The 24,695-nt window shown below is 38.0% G+C and overlaps 1 protein-coding gene across 5 annotated transcripts in view; it reads left to right on the forward strand.

Moving 5' to 3' along the window:
• SCAPER (S-phase cyclin A associated protein in the ER) overlaps nt 1-24,695 on the forward strand; it is a 166,049-nt gene that overhangs the window by 110,244 nt on the left and 31,110 nt on the right. For all 5 annotated transcript variants that reach the window (XM_055805663.1, XM_055805669.1, XM_055805684.1 and 2 more), the window contains exons 24-27: nt 54-169; nt 8,242-8,365; nt 16,780-17,009; nt 20,890-21,045. In XM_055805663.1, the coding sequence (XP_055661638.1) occupies nt 54-169; nt 8,242-8,365; nt 16,780-17,009; nt 20,890-21,045 (626 nt within the window). The remainder of the gene's footprint in view (nt 1-53; nt 170-8,241; nt 8,366-16,779; nt 17,010-20,889; nt 21,046-24,695) is intronic.

A 24,695-nucleotide genomic window follows, 5' to 3' on the forward strand; every position in this document is an offset into this window, starting at 1 on the left:
GTAGAAATTTCTTTAATTTCTGTTGGTTCTTCTCTGTGTTTGTGTTTACCTAGAACACAGCGGATCAGATAGCATTTCGGGCTGCAGGAGGACTGACTGCTCTTGAAAATGTTCTTCAGGCGGTGACTTCTCCCACCAATCCGAATGCGGTTTCACGGATTCCTTTTAAGTAAGTATGATCAGTCCTTCATTTGCCACTTAGAATCACCAGAATATTTATTTCACGTCTGCTTCTTCACTGATTATTCTTCTCATAGTCAAGTCTTGAACTTCAAAGAAAAAAAAAATCCTGCCGTACTCTACACTGCCATTGAAGGTGAAAGATATTTCCACTCAACCTCTGGTTTTCTGACTTGGTGATTTTATTTCTAGCTATGATATGTTTTGGCATGCCTAATTCTACAAAGTGAGAAAAGGGAGAACTATATTAAACAGAAGAGGAGACACATACCTTTAAAGTTAGTCTGTAAAGATCTCTAGTGGGAAGTGGGGAATTTTTTTAAAGGGTTGTAATTCAGTGGAGTCTTACTGCTTTTAAAATGAAAGAGTTGTAAGATACTGCTAGCTGAACAGGCTTCTACAAACAGGTAAATCAAAATTCTTGTGGATTAGAGGAATTCCTCTTTATAGCACTTAACAATGGAAGGGTTTAAATGTCTAATCCCTAAAAAAAGGTGACTAAACAGCATGTCTGCAAAAACTGATAACTCAAAAGCATGCTTTTTACCCTTTTAACCATTCAAAAGCACTTATGTGCTTCCAGAGCAGAGCTAGGCATGCTTTTAGTACAAGAGGAACCAAGCCCATGATAACCTGTGGTGTACCATTGTCATCATTTGTTTGTAGATATAATTTAATATTGTAATAATTGGATTTTAAGCACTACCTTGTGAGGGCTGGGATTAAAACTGTCTGTTAATATGTTACGGGACAGGTGTGAAGTGCAAGGGAAGAACACCAAGGAAAAAGCATGCTTTTAATGTCTTAACTTTGCTCTTCCAAGAGAATAGAATTCCTACCTTCCCACTAAGTCCTGCAGAACACACTTGCTGCAAATCCAGCCAGCTCCACTGATGAACAATCTTGAATTGGTCCTATGGTGAGCAGCTCAGCAGCAGCCTTTGGACTCGTTAATTTGCAGAGGCTCTAATTCTGAGTTATCCTCGTCAATGTGGGATAAACTTTGCAAGGGAAAGGACTGCACTTAGTGGCCACATAAAACTTAGCTTAAAATTAGCTTTAAATTTTTAGAATGTGCATCTTTTATACATCTTCAATTTTTGTTCTTTCATTTTAGGTATAGTCTCACTTTGGCATCCTTTGTTGAGCAGGTTTGAGAATATTGTCTTTATGTTACTGAAAACATTTTGGTTTAAGTTTGTTAGACAGTATGAGGATGGATTAGTTCTCAAAGGAATTTGTGTGCTGGTAAATAAAGCCTCATGTCAACTACGTTTGTATAACAGAAAAAACATCCAAGGCGATTTATCAGAGGTTCTCCTCTCTGTGACAGCTGCTGTCTCTCACACCTATTTCAGACCAGTATAACTGGTTTCTCAGATTCCTGAACCTATTCATGACTGAACTATAAAAAGAGTTTCTAAGTCTTTGAAAAAGTCTTTAAATGTTGTTTTATTAACACAAGTTTTCAACTATCTGTGTTTCCAAAAGAAATATCAAGGCAGAAAAGAGATTAATGTAAACTAATGTGACAGCCTTGCATGTTAAAAAAATCTACTTGAAGAACTTAGCTCCACTACTGAAATACAGCGTTTCATTCAACTTTACAGCAAATTGCGTTCTCCAGTTCATAGGAATCTGAAAGTATCGTTGTTTGGAAGTTATACATCAGGTTGCATGTCATTTAACACAGGATCTTGCTTTCTGAAGCTAACTGCTCTTACAGTTTTTTTCTGCTTGAGCCTATCTTAGAGGGTCTAGAGTCTGCTGGAAGCGTCACGGTGGACTTGATGTTGCTGTGTGTGATGCAGAGCCTCCTCTGTTGCTACTTCTGTGGTCTTCTTTCTGATAGAGAGCATACTTTGTGCAGAATCTGCAGTTCAGCTGTCTAGAGCAAGCAGTAGTTCCAGAGGGTGGGACTTTCTGAGAGCACTTTGAAACAGCCACAAACATGGCTAGTTTACAGAAACCATGTTAATGCGTATTAGTACGGTCTCACTGAAGTAGCTAAGAAATTCTTCTAATGTGTTGCTTTAAATACAGAATGTTTGAGAGTGTTTCAAAACCAAAGAACAATCCTAGAATATTTTTAGTTCTTTAAATGAGGAAGAACATTTGTGTAACTTTTCTTCTCATGTGATTTTTGAAATGAGTTTGAAATTACTTTTCTTTCTTTTGTGCAAATACAACTTAACATCCTGACTTTTAAAATTTCAATCTAGCGAAGCAGCAGATTTCTCTGTTTAAAGACAAAGCAGAGGCCTGTGGAAAGAAGTTGAATTAAGACCTCTCATGAATTGCCCTCCAGTCTTCCCATAGCCAAATGTGCTTTGCTAAAGGACACTACTGTACTTAAGATTGTTTGTGTGCTCTTGCAGTGTTTAACCATTTGTACTCATCTTAAATTGGAAATTTGTTGTTTTGTGATGAGGATAAGCTATTTACAAGTAGGTGAGGAGATTACATGGGCTATTATCTACATCTCTCTTTCTCCAAAATCCTGGCAGTATGGTGCAGCTCAGAACTTTAATCCCATGTCTACAAGATAAAGCTTTATTGTCAGAAGATTTAACAATATGCCTGTTGTTTTGTACTACTTCCAGATTGGTAGTTAGCCCAGCAGGATGGCAAACGCTGTGAAAAAGATGTGACGTTTGAGACAGATGATATATTTGGTGCTGGAGCAGTTTTTCTCCCCTTTAAATAAATCACTGAAAAAGGAAAAGAGAAAGCAGTGTATTATAGCAAGTTTTATTATTGGTGTTAACATACAAATTAGTGTCCAGCCGTGTTATTTCCTAAAGCAGCGTTTTGCAATTTGTCTGAATTTGTTCAGTTCTCCACAAAATAAGACATACTCAGCAGAATTTCGAGAGGCTTCGGAGTCTCACAGTATTTTTCTTATGCTTCTGCTGAAAAGGAAGTGGGAGCTGTGCAGTGAAACAATGTGTTGACTCGAGACCAGAAGATGCATCTCATCCCGTGTGTTGCATTGCATATTTGCTATGGGCAACTCGTTTAGCCCCTTTGTGCCATGACATGTTACTGGCCTTGAAAATTGTAACAGATCTGCTAACAAATAAGGCTTGTAGGGTTTGTTTAATTAACATTTGTGAAATACTTTGAGTTCCTTGGGTGACCAGCATTTTTAAATAGAAATTAGCAGTTGTTGTGTAAGGAACAATGGAGGACTTTTGTTACAAGTTAAGACATGATTAAAGTCAGTTTTATTATAATGTATCTTCTCTGTTCGTACAATATTTTGTATAATTTATTTAAAGCAAGCATTATCAGGGTGAAAAACCCGGAACCATAATTATATACATAAAAAGGAGAAAACAGTGCCTGCATAATATTATGGGTGGTATTGATACAAATTATTTTTTTCAGTTAGAACTAATTTGAGCTGAGAACTGGTTTTACAGCTTGTTCTTTGTAATTTTTAGTTGGTTTGGTGAGCATGCATTTCTTAAGCTACGCTGTTAGTGTTCATGCAGTTCTGTAAGATTGCTCACACATTTTTTTATGTAAAGTACAAAACAAGCTTTCTTGTTTTCTTCTGAGGGTTAGTAGTCCCTCTAGAGAAACATTCATTGAAAACCAGCAGTTTGTAGAAGGACATAAAGAAACTGTAAAGCAGATGTCCACTGTGCAAGGTCAACATCTGAAACCTGCAGCATCTGTCTCTTTTCATGATGTATGTCTGTCTGTCTCAGAGCTGGATTTCAGGCTCTCAGAGCTCAAGATATTCTTGAGCAGTGTTGCCTTCCCATGCAACATAGGAACAAATTTTATTGTTGAATTGACCTTGGTGAAATGTCACAGAACTGTAGGTTTGAGAGCCAGATCTTGCAGTGAAACAGTTGATAAGCTAGGGACTGGAGAATTCTGTAGAAGACTTTTCAAATGCTATCACACCTGTAAATGTTGGGGTAAATTGGTTGTTTGTCACTTGTCATCAAATAGTTTATTCATAAATACAGTAACATTTCAGAATGAGACTGATTTGGTTTTGGAAGTGTCTTAAGGAGAATTGATGTCCAGTTTTGTCTTCTCTCTATTAATTGAGACTAGACTTCAGCTGGGGCTCATTTTTTAAATGGATATCCTTAAATAATGTAAACCACAGACAAAATAGTAATTGATTATGAGTCTTTGAGGGTTCCTGATTGTGTAATGGGCCCTGTGAGTGAAGTATAAAGGCCTGTGTAGTCTTTGAGAGGTAAAATTGGTATTTTTACCTAAAAATCAATTGTTGTTGTTGTTGTTGTTTCAATCCATATTCTTACTGTGGTGGCTCTTGAACCATTCCACCCTACAGCCATTCTGTGCACCATTTTTCAGTAGGAGGTCACCTCCCATTTCTTCTCAGCTCAGCTTTTAAATGCCAGTACTAAACACTTTTTTCCCATCAGAGTGCTGCGTAATATTCAAACTGGTTAAAAATGGGCAGTTCACTGCTGAATTAGCACATCCTAAACTTGATAATGTTTAGGTGTGTATTGCTTTACTACCAAATCAAGATTCCCGGGTTATTTTCTTCATTGATAATCACGTTATATTAATTTATGATCTTCAGAAGTTGAAAGTATTGTGAAAAAGCTTTACGCTTGAAACGGGTTAACTTGTTATATGTTGATGATTCCCTGATTTTTATAAAGCAAAAGTTGGAGTTCTTACCTGTATACCCTGGTGCACTATGGTGGGTTAGTTTTGTGTGGCTGGAGCTGTTGCTGCCCCAATATTTTAAATAAAAGTAACAGTTTGTCAACTTGTTTATATCAGGCAAATTGAGGAAAGGGAAGATGTGCTGGCATAAAAGAAAACCATGTACATACATATAAACTGTTGAGATCTAGCTTGAAAATGTTGATTAAAATGAATCCTCTTCCTATTTCTGTGTAGTCATGTAAAATAAATATAACATACAGATACATATTTTTGTCTAGTTTAAAGATGGATTTCTTTTTTGGATCAAAGTTTGTGTACCATAATGAGTGTTTTTATAATTGGATTTACTCCAGAGGAAAGCCTTACATCAGAGGGCAGACTTACTGTGCGGTTTGAGTATACACGCTGTCTAACATAGCTTTAAAGCTGATTTGCGGGTGTGATACAAAGTTTAGTGCAACATCAGTAATCGATAAAGAGCTGCTTTATGTGAGGCTCATACTTCACTATTTCGATTGATTTTGATGTGTCTGGAGATAAAAGTTTTGGAATTAATAGCAGTTAGAACTTCCAGCAGGGAAAAAAAGGCGATGAGAAATGTATTGTGCTTTTCATCCCACAGAGTTTAGCTGATGGTTAAATAAAGTTCTGGCTTGACATTTGCAGCAGTGCGCTTGTCTCAGAGGCCTTGTGCAGAAATGGTGACAGTTGACAGCTGTCGTTTCCTTAATAAGATTAAAGTAAAGAAATTAGTTGTGCTGTCTTTAATCTGCCATTTAACACTGCAAACCACCTGGGGACGACTTCTGTGCTGACACTTCCAATTTTGAATTAAAAAAGAATTGTGGAACCGAATCATAGTTCAGAGCGTGCCATGATTAGGATGTATTTAGACGAACTGTAGTTAGCAAGCTTATGTTATCAATTAAAAGAACCCTCTTTATTGTTGTGAAAAATTAATTTGACATCCATTTGCCTACACCACCTTTTCAAATTCATTATTTGAGTCTCTGAAAATGCAAGTACTTTTTCTGACAGGAGATTCAGCTGGGAAATAAAAAAGCATGATGCATTATTACAGTGAAATTTGTTCTATATATAAAGTGGGAAGTTTCTGTGTTTTCAAATGTAAAATAAATGAATCTCTTAGGAATGAGGAATCCCATATATCAAAACACATTATTGCAGTGAATTAACTAAATCACCTCAGAAACTCTGAAATGCTGTCAAAATTATGCATTAAACTAACAAATTTGTGTTTGACGTTTTGGGTAAATTATAATGTTTATAATTAAATAGAATTAATCTTTATTTCGGAATAGCTGATAAAATGACAGATGCTGATTTAAAGCATCTTCTTCTCAAGTGAAAATAGAAACTACTATTACAGTTTCATCTCTCCCCCCCCCCCCCCCCCCCGTAAACACACGCACACAGGGGAGTAATCTTGCATGAAAAGTAAAAGCAGGTTCCTCATGAAAAGTTTTTGCAGCATTACTGAGGAAAGTGAAATAAATACCTTTAGTCAGGGTAAGAAAAGGGAATCCTGTTGCAAGGCAGGTTTTAAAAAACACACATGAAGCATGTCACATGAATTTTGTATAGGTATTGTCCTTGTAGGGTAAAAATTAGGTGAAATAGGTGAAAATTAACCTGTCTTTGATCAATAAATGATGATTTAATACTGTTTTAATATCATATGAACTGCAAATTGAAATGGATTTAATTAGGCAGTAGAGTAAAATTCATTACCAGTACAGTAAAATTAATATGACTGGTAATATGGTGATACTCAGAATGTTATTATGTTCTTACAGATCAAACCAAGCAAGGTAGCGCTTCTTCATAAAATTCAGAATTACTTCTCCAGCTGAAGAAAAGACATCCAGAAATGCAAATGAAAAAAAATTTTACTCTTGAATTTTCTGGCCTCAGAGCATTTCCAGCTTTTCTTGGCTTGAGAAGTACCATATATGTGTATAAGATGTTTCCATTTCAACTCTGGGGAGCCGTGCTAAGTAATCAGATGCCACAGGAATGAATACAGCAATCAGTAAAGCAGCCTTCCTTATTATGTAAATAACTTTGTTGTTTAAAAAAATATTCTAGGAGAAAAATAAAGCGTAAAACTCAACTCTCTCTTTGTGTTGAATTAGTCTGCAGCTTGTATATTAAATACCAGCTTTGATGATTTCTGGATGATAACTTATTGTTTGTTGCAGTCCCACTTTTCTTTGACCTTTTGACAGTGCTCACGATTTATTTTCTTCTGTGGAGCTTATTTGAACTTAGTCACATTTTTTCATGTTAAAAAAATAACAACAACAAAGTAAGAGTTCTTTCCCTTTTGGTTTACTTCAGACAAACAATTTGAAGATCCAGCCATCTTTATTATTGTGTATGTTTTCGATATGTTTGTGTTGTGTGTCTGTGTGCATATTTGTATAGTTAACAGTGATAGCTTTTGTAGTAGGCAAAGTTCAAGAAATGAATTTTGTGTTGATTCTGAAATAGTATTATCTGTACTCAGATTTATCTTCTCTGTGAGTATATTCTGTAGGACTGGTCCCAGCTTCCCTGCAAGTTCTGTTTTGAGAAGAACACTTCAATTGGAGCAGATAGAAATGACTGCACGTGATGCAAAGAATGGTTGGGCATGTTTTGTACATCTGGAGCTTTCGCTGACTTGTCGTGCTTATGACTTTCTGTTCTTACCATTGCAAACGTGTTAACCTCCTCATGCCAGCCGTAGGTTGTAGGTCAGTTGATGCCATTGTAGTTTCATACCAGCGCTTAAAGGCTCTGTACAGCAGTGGTTCACAGGATGTCAGGAGAAGTTTCTGGATAGGAATTTCACCTGCTCAGTTTTGCTGGCTTGGTGCAAGCTACTCAGTTCTCTCCGTTCCCTGTGTTAGTAGTTCACAGGCGCTACACAGCAGCCTCCCTCTAGAGCTGGTCCTGGTGTACTGTGAATTGCTGTTAATGACTTCATACAGGGGGTGTTTTTTCTTGAAGGTTGCGCTAGGAAAGGAACCTCATACCCAAATTACTTGTGTGATAAAGCTGTAAGCCACAAGAAAATAATATTACATATCCAGATTATGAAATTAACTGATACTCTGTGTAAGTTGTGTTACACGTTTAGAATATGAAGGAGTCCAGTAGCCATACAGTGCATGACTTAAATAAGTATGGCTTCACTGTTTTGGAAGTTATTAATTATTTAGTTGATTTCATGTAAATTTTTAGGTCTGTTTGGAATCCCAAATTTGAGAAGATGGATGTGAGTTGCTGAAGGTTTGGTGATGTGCTTCCATTTAGTTGCTTTTAATTTACTGAAGAAAAAAATAAAATTCTTCCTTTTCTTTTTCTTTCCTTCTGATTTTTTAGGTCACTCTGCAATACATTAAATGTGTACAGCCTCACCTGCAGTAATTGCACAGAAAACTGCACCTATGTTCTTTTTAGTAATAGGATCACATTTCTAATGGACCTGTTGATACACCAGTTTACGGTATGTAAAATACCTTTTTATAATTCAAAAAATTTTACATGCGTCATAAACATTAATTAGAGTATTTAGAGTATAAGAACACCAGGAGATACATGTGAATAAAGCCTCCAAATAATAAGATTCTTTTATTGTATGTATTTGTTAACTGTATCTGCTGTACTTCTATACAAAGGGATATACTTGCTTCTGCTAATAAACTCTGCAAAAGCATACGTACCAGGAACTTTAGTGAGTGGACAGTGTTCTGTCTTTAATTCTTTCTGAGGTCGTCTTCTTTAATTTACCCTATAGTAATACTTAAAATATAGAATATTATGAGTTATCCATGTGTGTTTGATTCTTACGTGTGTCAGGATCAGGAGTATGTCAGGTCGATACGTTAGTGTGGTTTGATTTGCTGAAGTGGTTCAGTAGCAGGACTTTCTAACTCTGAAAGTTTTAATTTTCCAATGTTTCATTTAATTTGAAATGTCATTAAATATTTTATTTGAAAACTCATTTTTAATTCATAGTGACCTGCTCATCATAAGATATTTAGTCTTGGTTTTCTACTTATAAATTGTGTGTATGTATTTTCATGAGCCAAGCAGTTTGTTAATTGAAAAGTTATGTACATACTTTAAATAATTTAAATGACACTGTTAGAATCAACAAGCCATAGGACTGTTGATGAACACTTTAAAAAGATGGTCCGAAGGTCCTTGACACAAAGAAAACCCCAGTGCAACCTGTGCATTCTCCTCTAAGTAGCTGCCAGCTCATTGTTTTTCACCAAATCTTTCCAAGAGGATTCCAGGTATTAGATCCACCGTGCTCAGTGAAAGGTGTGTTTCTGTGCTGGGCCGGCCAGAGCAGGGGTGCGCGCTCGTTACACAAGAGGCGAAATCCTTCAGCACTTCACAAGTGACAGGATTCATTCTGATGCCAGACACCTTCCCTTTTCTGGGAGTAGCACCGTGCAAATGACCTACGCTTCTGAAGAAATACAGAGGGTACATCTTAGGAGATGTTGGCCACCTAGAGAGCAGAGATACTGCACAAGAAAATACACTACACGTAGAGCCGGTTTCAGTCCCTTGCCAAACACTACCCTTGAATTGCAGCAAAACTGTAATTAAAGCTTAGTGTTCCCCGTGATCCACAGTGGACTTTTTTTTTTCCCCTATGCATAAAGCCTCTTATGTTCTCTTCAGACAAAATTGGCCCTTGCACCAGCATATCTTCATAGTTCCGTGAAGTACATATTTAAGTATAAAAAAATAAATGGTGGTGCGTTTCTGACCCTGATTTTTCTCTCTTGAAAATATAATAAACCAGATCAAGTTTGAATTTTTCTTTTTCACAAAAAAAAATTTGGACAAATGGAGAACACTTTTTTTTTTTAATGGATCCAGCTCTAAATACCAAAATATTAAAAGACACCCTTCCGAACAATTTACGTGCCTCCAGTATTCCTAGTTTGATGAGCTTGGATGATGTTGCCTTTGCCTGCAATGTGTGTATTTCCACTTATTGTTGGAAAAAAAGCCCGAGGTAATACCCAAAAGTAATAAATGAGAATGTATATTTGTAAGGTTTTAACAAATTGTTAACAAGTATGCCAATATTTGCTGAATACAAACAGAAAGAATTCAGTTTTGAGAAACCTTTAAATATATCCTTGAATACAGCTAGTATGAACATTACTTCCAACCAATTTAATGTGGTTTTAGTTTTGGTTTTATTCATCGGTAGAATGCAATGTCAGCTTCAGTGTTGCTAAAATGCAGAGCTATATATTTTTAAAGAATAAAATTTAAACAAGTCACTTCTCATTGATGATAAAATACTTACTTTTCTTTATTCATGTGTAACATTTTCTTCCTCAAAATATTACTTAAGGAATTATAAAAAAAGCAAAACTATTTTTTCTCTGACGAAAGCTGGGATACCAACGGGAAATGGTAGAATAACAAACGGACTGTATTTCTTACCATTTTGTGACATCCAGCCACCCAGGTTTGTTGTTAGAAGTGTCCTGTTTAGACCTCCTTTTATCTAATACCTAAACAGACTGGTAGAAAACCTTCTGTAGGCTACTTGCCATTTTACCTTTCTTAGCCTCCTTGGCTCAGGTGACACAAAGTCGATGGCTGTTGAGGTCAGCAGTAGTGTGTTTCCTGATTTCAGTGGTTAATGGATCAAACCTTCCCAACTACATCCATGCAGGTCTTGTGCTCGAGCTGTAACTTCTTTTATCTACAGACTGAGCTCTCTGCTCTTCTTTGTCTACTGTACCCGGAAGACAGTTGCAAAATAATGAGAACTTTTTTGATTGTATATTTTGGAAGGTTTCACACTGAGAGAAGTATACGTGAAGCTGAGCTGTGAGTGTGTAAGGATAGTTTTGGGTTTGTTTTTTTTTTAGACAGCCGTCATACACTGTTCCGTGAAGATAACTGGAAAAAACGTAGATATAAACTGTAAATATCTGTGCCTGCATTTGTAAATAATTTTTCGTTTAGTAAACAGATTGGGGGTTGGGAGTGTTTCTTGGATATCTGTCCTTTCATGATTTCACAATGAGAATGACAGTTTGGTTTTGAACTATACGTTCTCGGATAGATGAAAGTGACATTTCAAAAAGCTTTTGAGAATAACAAGCTGGACAAGACCACCTTGTCCAGTAAAACTCCTTAGAAGATTTTGTTCATTTATTCAGATCTTTTCCATCATAGCATACCTGCTGTTACCAGTTAAAGCACAGTGCAAATCAATACTCATTGTGAATTAGACACTGAGACATTTCTGCTGTGCACTTCATAGAGTCGTGGAATTCTGTTCATGTGCGTTCCTGCTAGTACCCTGCACATGCAATAAAATCTTTAGACTCTTAAGATTAATTGCAAAAGGCTAGAATCAGATTATTTTTATTACTCCTTTAGGTAGCTACATAACACAGCACCAAGGCCTTTTCTGCTCCTCTTCCCGCCCCAGCAGCCAGCAGGCAGGGGGTGCACAGGGGGCCGGGAGGGGACAGTGACCCCAGCTGGCCCAAGGGCTGTGCCACACTGTACGATGACGATGTCGTGGTCGTGCTCAGCAGTAATACGAGGGGGAGGTTGGTGGGGGGCCGCTGCTGAGGGACTGGCTGGGCATTGGTCGGGTGGTGGCGAGCAAACTGTCTGGGGTTTTATTTCTCTCTCCCTGTTATTTGCCTTTTCCTTACGTCATCATCATTATTATTGTTATCATATTTCATTTATTAAATTGTTCTTAAACCACGAGTTTTCTCACTTTTACCCTTCCAGTTCTCTCCCCCAGTTCCACCACGGGGGGAGTGAGCTAGTGGCTGCTGGATGGTGTTTAGTTGCTGGCTGGGGTTAAACCACAACCAAATTACTGGAAGTTTTTTTAAGGCAATCTTTGAGTGTGTAACATCTGAACACCCTAAAGTAGATCATTAGTGAACATAAAAACATGTGAAGTTACATTCTGTCTCCCCAGCATTGTGCTGTTGTGGCACTGACAGTACTTCCAGCCCCTAATAACGAGACTGTGGAGAGTTTCTACCTTCTCAGTCACTAAGAGATCTAAAGCTCTCCCTCTGGTTTCAGTTCTCGTTGAAGACCTGAGGACCAGCACCCAGAAGTATCAAGGCTGGCAAGGAAGTACCTCAGATGTCAGCTCTGTGCATCAGATCATTTCTAAGGCAATTTGGTCAGTGTTGACAGTGTAAAAAAAAAAAAAAAAAGCACAGAAACTTCATGTATTTTTCTTTCTTTTTAATAATGTAACTTTTAAAAGACCAAAAACTTCTGTTTTGTTTATTTACTCCGGTAGGCAGCCAGTATGTTAATCCTGTAGTAAATCTTAAAGATAGGGCTGTGGTAAGAAAAGTCATGACATATTGAAGTGTTCAGCAGTGGAGAGTTTAAACCTTTCTGCACCATCTTAAGCCTATAGACTGCCTGGGCCATTTCCATTTCTTTAGCTGCCACGTAGCAACTCTGACATCCTATAGATAATATTTTGAAAATACATATTTTTTTAGAGTGTTTTTGAGGCAAGCCAAATGACTTACACATGCAAAAAGCACAAAACTGCCACTGTGGGTGGGAGAAGAATACAGCGTAAGTGACCAAATGAACAGCAGTTGGGTGCTTCGATGGGTCTGGAGACTTCCCATTCGGGTTTAGCAGCTCTGTATTTAAAACTCTTCATGGCTGTGAAGGATTATGCTTTTTCCGAGACAAAAATATAAATGAGTTTTCAGTGACAGCTCTAAGTAGCCAACTGTAAATTGTTTGTTGGGAAGTTTTTTTGTTAGCACTGAGAAAAAATGTGCTGTGATATGCAGAGGTACTTCTGGTGACATGAGCCAGAGTGGAGTAGCGTTTGCAGCTATATTAAATGTGTGCCTAAGTGCTTTACTGGATTGGGGCCATATTGTTCAGCATCTTGCAGGATTAAGTCCTGGGTGGTGGGCAGAGCTGAAGAGCTTATGGCAGCTCCGCACAAGCAAGGGAATCCCTGCACAAGGAGTTCTCTGCTGAATGGCTTAACAGTATATGGAGACTGTCACAGAGTTGAGAATCTGGTCATCAGAGCGTTTGGTTCAAGAAGTGATTTAAAGAAGCAGGAGTCTTGATTAGGCCCAGCATTGGCAGTCATCATAAATGCTAAAATAACATTGAGATGTTGGATGTATCAAATGATTGAACAATAGTTACATTTTCGTGGATTTTTCTTTGTGATTTAAATACATTTTATACCAATTACTTGACAAATCGCTCTAAGTGTGTAATCATACCTATAGATTTGTGTCAGTTAAACTGTGAAACCAATGAAACCTCAGAAATAAAAATGTGGAATGTTTTAATGTTTATTCATCCAAAGCCCATATTCAGCAAACAGTTTCTCTGAATACCATTAACTCCGTGTGTAATCAACACAATGAAAGCAGAGCTTGAAAGCTTTCGTAATTACACTATTAAATCTTAAGATTTCTGACCCCCTTGCCTGATATACTAATCAACAAGCAAAGAAAGACATCACTTTTGGAAGCACTCCAATTAATTCTGAACATAAATCTCAACACATTTTCACACTATCCCATTAATTACTTCTTTGGTAAAAGAGCTGATCTTTTGTCACTCATTTGAGTTTGTATAAGCGGACAGTATTAAAGGTAGGAATTAAGTTCAAACTTACCCATTTTCTGTAAAACAGATTTCTTTCTGTCTCCTCTTTCCCATACACTGTATAATAGCCACATTTGTTCTCACTTTATATTAATACACACACACACTTCCCCAAAAAATTGTATGTGAAAAATCAGCTCTGCAATAAGTGATTGTATTAAGAGTGCCAGATCTATTTATTATACAGATCAGGAAGAGCAGTTTTATATTAAAACACGAACTTGTGTAGCTAAGGGCTATATACTTAGAAAATACAGTTGTCATATGTACATTCAACTAGAAGACAAAAATAAACATTTATTTATAGTACCATCCATTACAGCAAATGGAAGGCTCTACTGCAAAATATTAATAAATCTTTTAGGAAATAAGTAATATATAATTTTTTTATATTAGGTGAAAAAGCAGTGAGTAACATTTGTTAGGAATTTTTAAAACTTGGCATTCCTAGTACAAAGTCACCACATTTAAGTCAATTTATACATTGCAAAGCTTAATCCATCTGTTTCAGTAGGCAATTAGAACCGTTAGGCGTGAATTATTTTAGTCAACAGAAGTTACTGGAGCAACATAATGAGCAACATAATACTATTTTTCCTATTGAACTTGAATAAGCAGCTGAAGACTTCTCACTTGCTCACTTGGCTCATCACCAGAAACAGACTATTACAATGAGTTTTAAGTACCAAGACAAGGCTCAGAGCTGATGAATAATACAGAAATGTGCATGTTGTTCTTTGTTACCAAGTGTTACCAAATCCCTCCTGATACCTGTGCAGAGAGGAATGGTTTTCTCTGACCTCACTCGCGCATACCGAGTGTAAATGATTTTAACCTGGAATGAAAATAAAATTTCAGCCAATATTGATCACTAATTACAGTGCTGAAAGCCTCAAGCCATCTCATAAAAGTGCCTGGGCAGAGGTGTGCTGCTCCGTGGGGTCTGGCAGCGTTAAGCGCAGGGACGTGCTGGGAGCCCCGTGCCCTGACCCCCTGTGCTGCCAGCAGAGCTGCAGGGCAGCCGCCCACGCCTCGCCTACGGCGTGATCCTAAGAGGGCAGGATGTCAGCTGGTTTAAGTTGTCTTGGACTTCAGAAATGAAAAAATAAAATAAAAAGATACAAAGAAATGACAAGCTCCATGACGATTTCCTTCCAGATGTGTATCCTGCATGTAGATCTGTCTTCAGATTTACATTTGTACATCTCAACTTCAGAGCCTTTCGTAGGAGTGGGCTCTAGTTTAATGATGTAGGAAAATCATATTCGTCTCCTCTGAGGCCTGGTCAGAGAGAACTGCATGTTGTGCTTCTGACATGATTGACAGGTGGCTGACATCTGATGGACAAGTGCAGTGGTTGTCAGGTGATGTTTTATATTGTGATGTTCAGGCCTTTTTTATTCATGGGACTTTTTCCTGCTGTTCTTAATCATTAAAATATAAAGATATCCGTAAAAGTGCTCAGGCTTTCTCTGTGCCTCATGTGAGACTGGTGGGTAGAAGGAATTTCCCATTGGCATCTTTTAGAACCGTATTATCTATGTCATCCTTTACAATGTTCCGTATGTCAGGTTGTGCCCTAGGATTCACACAGTTTTTCTGTCTTCTCAGATAGCGCCTGTAGTTGTTTCGGGATTTGTTTGTTTTGGGTTTTTTTGCGGGGAGGGGATTGGATTCTTCTCATCAGATTTGGTCAGGACAGTTTTGTAGGTTTTTTGATAAGTCTCCTTCTCTGTCAGAAATTTCTACTTTGAACAGTTGGCTTTCAATTTTTACAAAATTGGGACTCTTCATATTTGTCGACTTTGGAAGATTTAGCAGTTCTCTTCCTTTGTGAAAAAAAGCTGGCTGAGAGGACTGTGACTCAAAGACCTGGAGCCTTGCCTTAAGGGTCATCTTGCCAGGGAGGAGCACTTTGCTCTTTGAAATACTTGGTTACTCCGGGTTAGCTTCAGTAGTAAACCACCTGGCTGAGAAGTTCTGACACCTGCTAGGGAAAGGGAATTCTCTGGCAGGTTTTTTCAGGTGCGAAGGGGAACCACTGTAATTCACCTACCTTGACTCAGGGAAGGTTTCCCTCTACGCTGGCGTAAACCAGCCCTGCGTTACCTTCTGCCTGCACCTCAGCAGGTGCCGTAAGTGCTTCTGAGTTCAGTTCTGCAGAAGCTCAGCAGCACAACTGGGTATCTCCTCATAGACTGGAAAAGTTTTGTGTTCCCCAGCATCTTCACCGTTGTTACCAGCTGGCATCTGTGGCCTTGCTGTGGGTTGTCTAAACCTGCTGCGCAGGTGCTTCAATGTGCTGTTTTCTAAAGGGTAAACTAGTATCCTTCCAGATACAGGTTTGGGTTTTTTTCTTAGTTGCGGTTTGAGTTGCATCACAATCTATCTTGGGGTTTTTGGTAATAAAAAATCTGTAATTTTTCTAACAATAAATTCCTCATAAAATTCTTTAGAAGGACACTTACATCAGGCTATTTCTGTAATTTTTTGTTTGTTTTTTTGCTATGAAAGAGAAAGTCCATCGGGGATTAGATCTCATTGCAAAGATTGTTCCTGTTGCCTGCAAAGCATATTGCCTTTTTCTGTGAAGAGCCACAGTTGTACCTGCTGTGACACAAGAAATTTTGCCTTTCAAAATACTCACTTTTGTAATCGTCTTTGTTGAGGACTCAAACTGTTGAGTAGCCTTCTGATGGTACATCGTGTTTTTTTCAAAAGTCAGGTAGGGGATTGCTATACAGCAGTAAATTTCTTGCACAGAAAATAGCTATTTTTCTTCTGTATTACTGAATGCTTTGTGTATCCTAGACATTTAATATGCCTTCGTGGTAATGCAGCGTAGTAGTCAAAAGGAACCCTCTCAGTAGTTTGTTTATTCACAGTCAAATTTAAAGGAAAATAAAAGCTTTTTTGCTAGTGACTCATCAAAAATCCTGTGTGTGCTTAAGAGCACAATCATACTGATGAAATACTCTGCTGCTGTAAGGCTTCCTTTGATTCTTGTACACTAAACACTGTTTTGACTTGATACATTCTGTTTCAGCCTGTATTATCTGCATAAGGGGTGTAGACCTCTTCTTGTACCCAAAATGCTTTCATGTCCATGTGTGTGCTATAATATATTGCTTTTTTTTATGTACTCTTATGCAACTTTCTAATTGTTTCTCTACAAACTTTTATTCTTTTTACTGAATTCTAATTGTTCTTTCTTTTTTTCTCTTTATTTAGGTTAGTGTTCCAGATGACCATAATGCTATTTCAGGCAGAAGTGCAAATAAGCAGATATTTGAAGGTTTAACAACAGGACTTCTGAGGATAACTGCTGTGATTTTCAGATGTCTAATCTCGAGCTTCCCAGATGGAAACAACCACCCTACTGCACTGAAGTTATTACAGGAAGTGAAAAGTAAATCCTCACAAGTGGAAGCCTTCAACAGCAGAGTCCAAGACCTAATCAGGTTAAATAATTAAAAAAAAAAACACCACAAACTTCTCTAAAACTTCTTTACTACACAGAAAGAAAATTACAGTAATTTAAGAAAGGAACAAACTACTCTGACTTGTAACTTAGTAAGAGTAGGTTGTGTGTGTGATCAAGACACCTATTGAAATGCTATATTCTCAAACAAAGATGTTCTTCAAAAAACTGCACACACAGAAATACAGAAAACCAGGAGTCTTAATTTTAGGCTTGGTTTTCTGTGCCCTTTCTGTGCGTTTCATCTCCTGATTACCTAGGAGTCAGTTTCCATATTTATATTATTTTCTCTCAGTTCTCCATGTCAACAGTGTGTGCCTATCGCCCGTGTGGTCCTGCATACCATACATGTATTCATAGAAGCTTGCCATAGAATATATACTGCTGACTTAAAGATTACCCAGTAATTCCTATAATTGGATTTCAGCCTTTATAATGCAGCTGTATTGTAACAGCAATTTTCTTTTCTAAGTATATTTCTTGAGCAAAATGTCAGTTAAAATAACTCAGTGAATTCTAACAAGTCGACTAAAAGAGAATACTTTTCTCATTCTTACTTGAAGCATTCTAATTCTTTGGTAGAAATACTTGAAGCTGAATACATTAATATATATAATTAGTGTCTATATAATATATACATAAAACTAATACATATCCAACAATACACCAGACTTGCTAGAGCTGTGCAGTTTCACTAGTCATCAGTAGTCATCAGTACTGATGACAGCCCTCTGAAGAAGTGAAATTCTGATTATATGCTACTGCAAATGTGTCACGGTGAGCATCTTCAGACTTTTCCAAGTCTGGTCTGATGTTGACGGATACAAAAAAGACAGCTGGAGGAGGAAAGCAAAACAGTTGTCATAGATACCAGTGACCTCTAAAAGTTTATTGTTCTCATGTAACCCGCCTTCTCCCCAAACAGGTTTTGATAGAGTGTGAAATTTCAGGATGTTGTATTCTCCTCGTTTATGAATGGGAGGGTGGGAGGTCTGCTTATTGATATTTGTGCTGGACAGACATCTGACACTGACTGGGCCAAGCACAGGCATACCCTTAAGATAAGAAGATACATGAGAATCCAGCTAGGTCCCTCACCTCGGGCACTTTAGGGGATCTGGTTATAAATGGAGAATGAAAGGCACAATGACAAGGTAATAGCGCAATTAGGAAAAAAAGAGAGAGGGCATTTTAAACTAGTCAAAAACAGACAAATTCTGTTATTAATGAGAATCTTTCACCTCCTGGTCGTTGTATCGTATGTCCTTGGGGAGTTGATTAAATGAGAGTTTTAGGAAGATGGGGAAGAAAGAGGAAAGTTGATTTATTTTTTTTTTCTCTCTATTTGGGGCTACTAGACCTGATGCATAAACAACAATTATCTCCACACTGGGTATGAAAGGGGAGCCCGGTTATTTGAACTCTGCCACCATGGGTAAAAAGACTGGGAGATGGAGGTGATAGATAAGAGAGCTTTGACATTCCACTTGTCTGCATGCTCAGTTCTTGAGCGAAGGGAGTGCTTCATGCATCTTCTCATTGTCTCCAGATGCCATTAAGGAATAGTCCCAGCAGACTGAAAACTCTCATCCATTTCTTCTCTGCCAAAAGAGCCGCCACTTTGTGTCCAGGTGTGGGTGTAAAGGAATAGGGACAATGAATACGTTTTGCAGGTGTCAGTCAGACTGTAGAGATGTTCTTAGGCAAAAAGGAAGAGAATATTGATGAGAATAGTTGTACCTTTTTGTGAGTAATCACCTGTCAGTATTAGCTGTATTTTATTTAGTTCTTCGTCTCCCCCCCCCTCTGTTTCACAGAGAGATTTCTAGCACTTAGCATTTCTCTGTGACTGTGATGTATCTAATACCCAGCTCTGTTCCTGGAGTTATTCTGCTAATACAGGAGGGCTTGCTTATCACCTGTATGATCAGGTAGATTGCTTAGATCAAAATCTGCAAGAAACCTAACGCTGGTAACCTTTCATGTTGCTAAATAGGACAGACGAGCTTACCTGAGCAGCGAGTGTGCGATTAGTAACCTCGGTGTGTCTTAAAGTGTGTTTAACTGCTACACTTCAGCAGCTTTAAAAATTAATACTGCAGTTAGACTTCTTGCTTTATATCCACTGTGTTTTTATTCTTACTTTCGTTGCTTCCAAAAGCTTTGTGTCAGCAGAGTAAACTTTGGCAGAAAGTCTAGCTCCAAGCACTGAGGAGAGACCAGCCTTTGAGCAACAACACTGTCTGAGAAGTGGAGAGGTTTTCTTCCCTAATCTTAGAAATCTCTGCTTTTTCAAAGTCAGACTGTAAGACATGCGAGGGAATAGTTATTTTTAATAACGATTTGTACAGCTCCTGTGACAAGCATTATCTGATCAGTATAATTTATTTACTGGAATCAGTATTATTTAATAATGTTCTGTACTTAGTCAAGTCAGGATGGTCGACATTATGGAAAGATACAGTCAATGGTGTTCCCATCTCAAGGGGGCTCTAAGGGGCAATCACTAACAAATGGTCTTGACAAGCAAGTAGACAGAACAGCTGGTAGGACTGAGTAATATTAATAACAGGATGGTTTAGTGTAGGCTGTTGGTGTAAAAACAGTGAATTGGTTGATGGTGTCTGAAAGCAAGTGGTTCCCTGTGTCTGTTAAGTCAGGTAGAGGCACAGGCTGTATAACAGCAGCTGTTCTGATTTTGACAAGAAGTTTCTCTCACTTAGTAAGAGTGAAGGAAAATACAAAGAAAATTACAGGGCAAAGAGGAGGAGGTGATTGCAGCAGATTTTTTGCCTCCACAAAGGAAGTTATCTCACATAAGTCAGCAGAACGAACAGTTGAGATGGAGTAAAGTCTGAGAAGCTGAATGTTTGTGGTAAAAAAAGGAAAGTGTGTGAAGTTAGGTGATATCAGTAAGGTGACATGGGAAAAAATATGTCTGTGTGCACAGGTTAAGTAGAGTTGGTGATGATCAAAGTATGAGAGAACCTGGTGTGGACAGAGAGTTCTTGGTACAAGGATGAACAGCAAATTTTTTGGCCTAAGTTTCCAAGCCATTAGAGATTCAAAAAAGAAACTTAAGCATGAGTGATCTGATGATCAGCAATCATGATCTCATCTACTCTGATAATAAAAAGGAAAGAGGAGTTTCCAGTTTAAAAATTAAAAAAAAAGTCACTAGCATGGTTTTCTGTGTTTAGTTTTAGTTCAGCTGCTGAGGTTTTTTGATCCTGACCCCTCCGTACTGATGGTAGAAGGTCGTTACCTGCATGTTCTGTATAGTCTCTTAACTGTTGCATATATTGAAAAATGGAAAAAAAATAACCAAAAACTGGGCAGTAGTTGTTATGATACATGTATTGCAATAAAACCTTGTGTGGGTAACATCATTGTCTTCTTGAATTAGTGTGTTCTACAAAGTTGTCTCTCCATGCTAAAAGGAAATTGTGCTGTTGTAAAGCTATCAGGATTATTATAAATCATTTAACCATGACAAAATTCCATTGTCATTCTAGGAGGATGATAAAATAAACATTTACACTCATCTTTCTTGTACAGTATAATACAGATTATCCTACAACAGACAGATCTCTTAACAGAAACTACTGATAGTTACAGAGAGCCAAATCTGAAGTCACCATAATTTGAATTGTTCTATTGAAAGAACAATTTCTTGTTCAATTGTTCTTTCAATAACAGAAAGAACAGAAATTGTTCTTTTCAGTTTCAGAAAGAGTATTGAAGTAATCACAACCTGCGTTTTGTATGGTTTGATAGTGGAGAAGCAGAAATTGCTTTTGCAAAGTTACCAAAACTGGCATGGAACTATTTTTTTAATACAATTTTTCCTCTGTTTCTAGTTATGTGGTGAACATAGGATTGATAGACAAGCTGTGTTGTGGTTTCCTCTCCATTCAAGGCCCTGTTGATGAGAATCCCAAAATAGCAACTTTTCTACAAAATGCCACAGCAGTGCTGCATGGAATATGTCGACTCTGTTTTGCTGTTAATGGGAGGTAGGTGCGCTTGGCCTGTCATCTTGAATGCGTTCATCAGGCAGCAGCCATTGTAACTGCCCCAGCGCTGCGTTCGTGGAAACGAGCATTCTGATGAGGCTGTTCCACAGGACTGGTCTTAGTCACACAATAATAACCGGAAAAGAAACAGTGCAGGAAATGCACTGTGCTCACCCTTTCACCATTGAACTGTAATTAGTTACCTGCACTGAGTCTTGATTCTTTTAAGTCATTTGTCAGAATTGCAAACTTTATCTCCTTTGCTCATCATTACAGAGAGGGTTTTGTCACTGGTAATTTGAAGTGTCCAGTCCTAAGGACTTCAAGAGGTATTTTATTATCGGCTGAAATCAACTCTTTAATTGATTTGTCTCTACAGCAGCCTAATTCAGCTCCTGTTCTTCAAAATACTGCTGTCAGTATGGGAATTATATTTCCTATGAAGGAAGGTATTACTGTATTTGTCAGGGAATTTTCTAATGCAAAATGTTTGTTATTGTAACCTAACCAAGGCTGTGGGGAGTGAGCATGAGGGATGTGGCTGCTAGCAAATCTGGACTTCTGTCATCTTCAGCGTAGGGCAGCCTGGCACTGTGAAAGTCAGAATTTCAGAGCCCTGGCATGCACGTACTGGAACCCTTAGACTGTTACGTATTTCAGGAAAAGACGAGGCTGACAGAAGTTTACAATGAATTCCTGAAGGATACAATGATGCTATGGTTGAAAAACTAGAGTTAATAAAATATGCAGCAAGAAACAAAGCTGTAGGTAAGAGCTGTTGCTGGTAACCTGGGGATACAGGCACATGGAAAAAGAACTGCAAGAAATATGAGCCCAAAGAGACCATCCCAACTTACTGAAATTTCCCTTTCTGAAAGCTGCCAACTTGGCATTTTACATTCCAGGACAGCGCTGCCAAAAGTCAAATGCTTACTTAAAAAAAAAAAAAAAGAAATTAAAATCACCCTTCTCTTAGAGGAGAGGAATAGTGGTTCTAGCTACAAAAGTGAGTAATGTAATATTTGCAATTTCTGAAGCAGACACATGCCTCACCCAAATAGTAGCAATCTTTGAACCCCAAATTATACAGCAGTGCTTCCTTCAAGAACATCTGTCCTTTGTAGCAGAATAATAATTTTGGAGGGGTTGAGTGTTTTTCTTCACAGTTGCATGACGTATCTGATCTTACTACCTGCATGTAACAGCAATGCTTGGGATTTTATCCAGGTGTGCTGATTGTGCTCGATTTCCAGGTTGGATTGTTCATTTGAGCGTGAAAAGAAATGAGGGAAATGAACTTGGAGATTTCAAAACTGTTGTCTTTCACTTTTAGATCAAAAGCTTTGGTGTAAATGATTAGAAGGGCAGTTTAAATTAAATATCTTTCATCAGCTGAGCCCACTCTCATTTAAGAAGTGAATGCAAAGTGTAATTCTGTCGTGTTATAGAAGTCCATAGTATTCAAGGTGATTTAAATGGAAAAAGGTATTGCCAAACACAGATGAAGGTGGCAGAAACAGAGCTCAAATGTACCGAATTCCTGTGTCACAATACAGTAATACATGTTGTGTGTTACATGATCTGCAGCACAAAAGGCAGCCTCTCTTTGTGAGAAATACAGGTACCTCTTTCATTCGTGGTAAATGGTAGTGGGAGGCAGCGCAGTCTGTTCAGTCAGAATCCAGCATTTCTCATTCTCCAGCTCGGTTGATACGTGGTTGAGCACCAAACAAACATGCTGTACTATGCTCCTCTGTACACCGGAGTAGCTAACCACTCTGATCATAAAACTTTTGAAGTTGTTACTGAGAGGAAAAATGTCTAGTAAGTAGTACCAACACTCCGATGCTGCATCATGAAAAGAAGGTTTGCCAAAACAATGTCAGCCTTTCACCATTGTTGCAAGAGCAATTGTGAATTGTTCTTTTGATATATCCTCCTCTATAGAATGTTTCCAGTTTGGGAACTTAACCTTTATGCTCCTCAGTTGTCATCGTGGGGGGCACAAAATTAATTCGTTTTTTTCTGTTAGAACTATTTCAGGCTGTTATTTGTCATATAAAAGTCATTCCATATTAAATGCATTAGAGTATTTTTATACAGTGTTCTTTATACTGCGTGCAGAGCTTAGTATGCTGCGCTGCTGCGTGGCATAGCGGGGGGCTGGTAGGACAGTAGACACGGGTGGCTAACACCGGGGCCACCTCAGGGCTCTCAGACCATCCCCAGTGCCTGCAACAGTGAAATCCATTAAGAGCCAGAGGTGACCAAGCCCTGCATGATGCTCCTCCTTTGCTTTCAGACACCCCCAGGCTGTTACGAGTTCTGGGACTGTAACCTGCGATATCTCCGGAGGGCCAGAAATTAAACACTAACTCATGTATTAAACAATTAAGGGATCCTGTCCTGTGGGTACAAAGCTAGGCCATTTCTGGAGCTCTGCTGTAGGAAGAGCTGTCAGTCTGGATTTCCCTGTATGCCTCGCAAGAGCATTTCATAAAAGTATCCCAAATTTAGTCGAATTTTTCTGAATTGGTACCCAGTGTTTATTTGGACACTTGATGGAAAACAACTTTATAGGCAGGAAAGCAATCTCAGTCAAGTGCCTCCCTGCACCTACCTCTGCATCAGGCAAGATGTCACAACAGTCATGATTATTAGAGAATAGCCTCAAATTGTATCATATATGCATGTCGGCATTAAGTATTAAATGAGATCTATGGTTGATATAATGTAGACGATAAACTTTTAAGACAGAAACTTAAGATAGTTTTTTTTATTCCTGTGGTAGACTGGAAAAAAAAAACCAAAGTCATGGAGTTAGCTAGAATAAAGGAAAGTCTTGCTAATGTAGAAACATAAACTGGAGGATTCTCAATTTTAACATCATAAAAAGTTATTGAAATGAGGGAATCCATTCTGAACATATGTTATAAACATATCTTATTATAAGAGAGGTATTTTCATTAATGGTCAAGGTCTTTAAAAAGATTTAACTTTGATATTGATCTTACTTCTCAGATGATCATTTTTGGTACTGGCTAATAAATGCTAGATTGATTCTTTTAATTGAAGTTTTGCTGTGGATGTAATAGCACGTTTTCCAAACACTGTGTAATATATACAAAAGATCATTTGTTGAAAACGTTAATAACTGTAAACCCATGTGAACCTTGTTTTGATAATTTTTGCGCCCTCATCTCTCACACAGTCAGAATCAGTGAGGGTGACTTGAGACACCCAGCTGGAAGTCCCACTTTCCCTATGCTGTGTTGCATCCATTGCTAGCAGTGGAGGTGAGAGCTCCTTTCTCCCTCACGAGCCAAAAAAATAAGTGTATGAGAGCTGAAAATAGAGTACTTTCCCTTATTGTACGTAGTGAAAAATCACAAATGTGGTATGTCTGAGTATTGAGCTGTCCCTGCTGAGCAAAAGATTAACCTGACATTTGATACTTGGGCTTGAAAATTGTGGCCATGACAATGCTTAACTTTTTTGCTCACCATTGAGAGTAACAGTAGCCAGAATTGAAAACAGAGACATTTTTATTGACCTGAAATAAAGCAAAATATTAAATAGACTTTATACAGAATAATAGTGGTTTATACAGCCATATAAATCTGTCTTGCAATTTGTGTCCAATTCCAGAT

This window comes from Falco peregrinus, chromosome 1 (assembly GCF_023634155.1).
Source record: "Falco peregrinus isolate bFalPer1 chromosome 1, bFalPer1.pri, whole genome shotgun sequence".
NCBI classification, from domain to species: domain Eukaryota; kingdom Metazoa; phylum Chordata; class Aves; order Falconiformes; family Falconidae; genus Falco; species Falco peregrinus.